Genomic DNA, 5,739 nt, shown 5'->3' on the forward strand with positions numbered 1-5,739 from the left:
AGGAATGGAGGTGAGCACAGGATCTCCCCACTCATAAGCCAGTTTTAGAAAGCAGACATGGAGGGGAAAGCCTTGCCCAGAAATTACACAAGCAAGAGTGAGAAACCGCACAGGACTAGGAGTGGAAGAGTCTTTATTGCTTTGGTTTCTTACAAGTGAGATACGTGCATCTAGGCATGCTGTAAGGAGACACCCTCCCTGTGTTGAGGGTGTCATGAGGTGTCATGCTTGCAGCACGGTGCAGGGGATGCAGGGACAACAAGCATGCAAGGTTCAGTCTCTCTGCCCTCTCCCAGGCACCAGGGAAGAGAGACCCTAGGAAAGTAAGGCCGCTGCCAGCTGTGAGAGAATAAAGGATTGTGTGAAAGAGGTTATTGCTACAAGACCAGAAAGGTCAGGGACAGCTTCTCCAGAGCCTGTGAAGGACACCAGCTCCTAGCTCAGTGCTCCCAGCAGACAGACTAGAGTGGAGACACAAACAAGTCCCCTCCTACACCACTAGCCTGCTGCTTCTAGGGCAGGTATTACCTGAGGCAGGTATTAAGAGCCAGAAAGCCAAGGTGGTATCAATACTGACCCCAAGTGAAGCTCCTATTCTCCTTAGCTGGGAAAAGCCCAGATGAAAGATGGTCCTCCTTTAAAGCTGAGCACTCCCCAAGCCCCTCGTCACCGCAGCTGAGCCAGCACTGCTCTGCTCACCAAGGGTATGCTGGGCACCTCCATACTCATCCTGCACATCCACATTACTCATTCAAGCAAGTGCCCAGTGCAGAAAGACCTTCACACCCTCTGTCTCAAGAGGCCGAGCAGCATCCTGTGACACGGGCACAGTACTGCCTCCCTTGCTCACCCTCCAACACAAAGACAGGACAACCTCCCAGCCCCTCTCCTTTGGGGCAGCTCAGACAGACCAGTGCCTTCTCCTTCCACTCCTCCCGTCTCTGGGAACAGGCACTGCACAGACACTCCCCCACCTGACTGAACCACACAGAACAGAAAACCAGAGACTAGGAATAAAACAAAACAAAACCAGAACAAAAGTTAGAGCGGGGCCCCGGCCCAGGCACCCCACCAGAGAGCCAAAGGGCAGGTCAGCAGAGGAGCTATGGCCAAGCCAGTTGGCAACCGGCGCTCAGGCATCCACGAGCGTCAGTCCATCGTGCAGGGCACGCTTCCACATGTAATAGGTGGAACGAGCCGTGAGCGGGAAGCGGGCACTGAACTCCTTGTAGGTGGGGAAGGTCTTTGACTCGAAGCGCTGCTGCAGGAACAGCTTGGCCTGCGCCTTGAACTGGGCAGTGGCAATCACATCCATCACAAACATCCGGCTGTTGGCTCTCTCTGACATGGCATAGCCCGAAATGGTGGCATTGTACGGCATGGTTGGCATTGGCTTATCGAGGTGCTTGGTGGCTATCTCCATGTGGCACTGGGGCTTGAGGCCTGGCTCCACTCTTGGAAGAGCCAGGGAAGCCACCCGATTCAACGGCCGGCTGGAGCTGGTCCAGGGCAGGCGATGCTGCCCGATGGCCTGACCGCTGCCCTTCCAAAACCAGTAGGCTGTGGAGGAGAGAGATGGGTAACGCAGGCGGTACTTGCAAAATGGCAGCTGCCACTGCTGGACCTGCCTCTTGGCCACATCTCGCAGCTGCTTTCTCCAGCACAGAGAGGGCTTGAGCTGCAGCAGACTCCTGGCTGCTGGTCGGTCTCCATTCAGCCTCTTCCTAACAGGCACGCTGCTTGGCTTCAACTGCAGGAACGGCTTTCCTATCACTAGAGGTTTCTGGTTATCCAAGGGAGACTGGGGGGGTTTGAAATTGGGGTTCTCCTTGATTGCTTTTCTTCGCCAGTTGTAGTAAGTGGACCTGGAGATGCCAGGGAAGCTGCGCTTGAAGCATCTGTAAGGCACCAGAGTGTTCATGGAAATGCATTTCTCCAGATAGGATTTGGCTCCTTGCATGAAGATTCCAACTTGGACAGGGTCTACAGAAGGACTCGGGGACCTTACACCCCTCCCTGAATTTGCAGATTCATCCACATTAGCCCTTTTTGGAACATCCCTGTGGAGCTCCTGTAACCCATGGGCCTCAGCCAGAGCAGAGGCATCACCATTGGCCATGCTCTGCATCTCATGCTTCCAGGCATAGTACGTGGATCGGGAGATTTCTGGAAACATTTGTCGGAAGTGCTGGAGGGGGATTATATTGCCCTCCTGAAAGCAGGACTGGAGGAAGTGTTTAGCTGCAAACCTGGCAGCCGCTTTCTGCCGGTGTTCACGAGACTGGCGCTTCCAGCGGTAGAAGGTGCTCTTGGTAATGCTGTACCTGTCACGCAGGTTGGAGTAGGTCAGCTGGGGGTCACTGTTCAGCAGCTCAAGGGTCTTCATGGGCTGGACAGGAGGCTCTGGTGAAGGCATTGTGGGTTCTAGCTCCTCCAGGCCAACTACGGCCACAAAGTACTGCGCTTTGAAGACCTGCCGAGAGAGCTGCTGCCCTGACCACATAATGTGGAGCGTGGAGGTTCGTGGGCCACACTTCCTGGGCCGGATGAGCCTGTTGAAATAGGGACGGATCTTCAAGTTGCTCATGGGGTAGATGGAGTAGATGTTGCACTGCAGTACTGAAGCAAGAGCATAGACATGCCACATGTTGGCAAAGGTGCCAGGAAAACAGGTAGCTTTGATGTCGGCATCAAAGATAGCCTCGAGGATAGCAATGGGGAGGCTGGTCATCTCCGGAGTCTCCTCAGTGCAGAGGGAGTAGCGGGCAGCCTGCAGCATCACCTTGGAGTCAATCATGCCATTCAAGTAGTATTGCTTGTGCAGCAGCATCTCCACCACCGTACGCACCTGCAGCTCCAGGCTGAGGCTGGGGTTGCCCCAGAGCAGCACACTGGCAGCCTCAAAGAGGCGGTTCCCCTCACCTTTGCAAACCAGAGGCAGCATGTTACTTGGGGCATCCTCAGGATAGAGGCTCCTGGCTATCCGGTCAACCTCCAGCTCCTCTTGGAACTGTCTCCCACAATAGCTGGGCAGGGAGAAAGATGACAAGGTCCTCTCTGCCTCCAACGCAGCACTGGTGAGGCCCTCTAGGCCAAAACATTCGGTGGCTTCCTGCAGCTCCTGCAGCACAGACTGCACCAGCTGGTGCCGCTGGATCATCCTGAAGGATGGCAAAAAGAAGAGAGTCACTGGAGATGAAGACAGAGCATGCTCCAGACTGCCAGGGGCCTGGCCTCCGTGTCCAGCTCTTCCCCAAAGGACAGGATGGGAGAAGAGGGTAGAGGAAAAGCCACTGCTCACCCCCCACCCACACTCCCAAGGACAAAGGAGGAAGCCTAGGTCCCCACTGGCAGACCTGGGACAGGGGCTCAGCTTGCTCTCCAGTGACCTCCTGTGGGCAGCACGCACGGCACACAGCCTCCAGAGACACTTGTCTAGGTGAAACTAAGGAGGGACTGCAGCCATCGGGGTGGGAGGCCAGGTCACCTCCTAGCCCTGCATGCCTGGCTTTGTGCCCAGCATCACCCCTACATCTGGCTCTCCCACCAGTAGCTCCAACCCTTTTGTTTTACCACCTCACTGCCCATGCCCAGAGAGAAGAGATCCTGAAGAAGTGTTTGACAACTCTGCAGGAAGGGACCTGTGACAGAGCAAAAGTGCACAGGGGAATAGAGAGACCCGGCTCAAGGTGTTCAGCCCAAGAGAAGAAGGGGCAACGAGCTTCCCCCCTCCCTCAGGGCAGGGCACTGCAGCCGCACCCATTGCACACACCAAAAACTGCTGTCACAGAACCTGGGGTGGGAGGAAGAGCCGGAGCCAGCCCAAGCCACGGTCACTGCTGCCTGAGCTGACACTAGATGTCACTTGCTGCTCAGGAGACGCACACCACCAGCCAGGGAGAAGACACAAAAGGAGGGCTTCACCTAGGTGAGCTACCAGGCAGGAGGCAACCCAAAAGTGCAGATGGAGCATGAGCGTTCAGTGGGTAGTTTAGAGGCTGTATGGAGCCCTCTTCCCTGCCCAAGTCCATCCCAGTCCTGTCCTTCTTCCCTCCCTCCGTGCGCCAGTTCCCACTCAGACAATCCAAAGGGTCAAACCTGCATCCCCCTCTTTGTCAGCTTTGGTCCTGACACCTACATGGCTCTGCCCTCACCACTCCAGGAGCTTCCATGACAACTGTGGTGTGTACCCCATGAGTGCATCCCTCTTCAGCACCTTTTCCCCATCAGCCAGCCCAGTCTCTCCCTCTTGAACCAGTTTTATCCCAGGGACTACAACACTTCACTCCATTTTCTCCTGAGACTCATTCACATGCCACCTCCAGCATGCAGGGCATCACTTTGTAGTCTATTTGATTCACATCCCAGCAGGAGACCCACCTTCTCACAACACTTCACAGGTATCACTGTGCACTCGCAGTGAGAGAGATGGGGAAACAGCAGAGCCAGCCAGGAAAAGCAGCAGCTCTGCAGTAAAGCAGGTGTCCCTCCTGACCTCTCCTGATTCTCAGCCCTGCTGTAGATAAGGTTATTACTGCTGCAGCACCTACAGCCCCTGACCATGACCAAACAGCAAATGACATGAGATGCCACAGCATCTCACAGCCACATCCCAGCTACTTCACCACAAGGAACCTCTGTGTTGGTGCTGCTGCCCCTTGCCTTTAATCAGGCCACAGCTAGTCACCAGATCAACTCCCTTCCCCTGCTCCAAGCTCCTTCACAGTCTCCTGCATGTCAGGGAGCAGGGCCCACTCTTACAGCTGTTCCCACAGCTGTAGATAATGCACACAGCTGTAAAGCAGGGGAGATAAACTTGTCCTAAAATGCTGGTCTGAGCAAATGTGGGGTTGTCACTTCAGGTCAGGTCTGTATCCTTGTTCTCCTGGAAGTTCACAGAAATTTATAGAAATTTTAACTAAGCCCATGGTGAACAACATGTGCTTGTGGAACTGAATCAAAGGCATCCCTCAGGCAAGCTGCAGGACTGGTAGAGCCCAAGTCCTCCTTCTCCATGGCCTGACAAACCATTTAAGGGCCGGCCACATCCCCTTTCAGTCCCCGCAGCCCAGCTGAGCACTTGCCCACCAGCAGAGCCAGGAAAGGCAAGGCGAGCTTTTCCCCTGGAAGGGGTGAGGAGCTGACACAGGCATCAGCAACAGCTCTGGTCCTTATGGCCTGGTGGGCATTTCCTACCCCCTTATAGCTTGGGGGGAGAGGGAGGGTGAGAGGGAAAGCTGGAGGCACAGGATTTAATCCTTTCCTTCAGCAATAACCTCATTGCCTCAGTGTCACTGCCAGCTCCTGCTGCCCAGAGTAACAGGACCTCAAAAGCAATCCTAAGGCAAAACCTGGAGCTGAAACAGCACAGATGAGCTCCTGGGGCAGGGTGGAGAGGGGCTTGAGTAAGCCAGAAGCAGAAGTCAGCCAAACTGCAGGCTTGGGTTCATCACCAGATCAAACCCAGCTGCTCTCAACACAGAGGACCTGCTGCAAAGAGAACGTATTTTCCTGTGCAGCCCCAGCAAAGCCAGCTGAACACGACAGACAAGTGCTCCCTAACCTGCCTCAGCACTGAGAGGTAACCAAGGGAGCTTTTTGCTGCTGATAAAGGAGGTTTTACCTAGCCTGGCCACTTTTGCATTGTAACAGATAAGCAAACACTTGCAGATCACGTTCCCTCACCTAAACTGATGGGCTGGTGGCATCCAGTAGTGCAAGTTCCCCCAGCCAGCCCCA

At 55.0% G+C, this 5,739-nt stretch overlaps 1 protein-coding gene across 1 annotated transcript; it reads right to left on the minus strand.

Annotated features, from left to right (window-relative positions):
• Positions 1-1,132: 1,132 nt before the first annotated feature.
• On the minus strand, positions 1,133-5,708 carry VRTN (vertebrae development associated). Its single transcript, XM_010162422.2, has 2 exons — positions 5,686-5,708; positions 1,133-3,161 (listed from the first exon to the last, which is right to left on the minus strand). The coding sequence occupies exons 1-2, from the start codon at positions 5,706-5,708 to the stop codon at positions 1,133-1,135; spliced, it is 2,052 nt and encodes a 683-aa protein (XP_010160724.1).
• Between the last annotated feature and the right edge of the window lie 31 nt (positions 5,709-5,739).

The sequence above is a fragment of the Antrostomus carolinensis genome, unplaced genomic scaffold (assembly GCF_000700745.2).
Source record: "Antrostomus carolinensis isolate BGI_N321 unplaced genomic scaffold, ASM70074v2 scaffold40862, whole genome shotgun sequence".
In the NCBI taxonomy this organism is placed as follows: Eukaryota; Metazoa; Chordata; class Aves; order Caprimulgiformes; family Caprimulgidae; genus Antrostomus; species Antrostomus carolinensis.

What these genes read in the sequence shown, in the direction of transcription:
- VRTN (XM_010162422.2), bottom strand. Translation starts at nt 5,708, where the DNA reads ATGCCACCAGCCCATCAGTTTAG. An exon ending in CCACCAGCCCATCAGTTTAG is followed by an intron (nt 3,162 to 5,685) that starts GTGAGGGAACGT and finishes GCCATCCTTCAG; the next exon opens with GATGATCCAGCGGCACCAGC.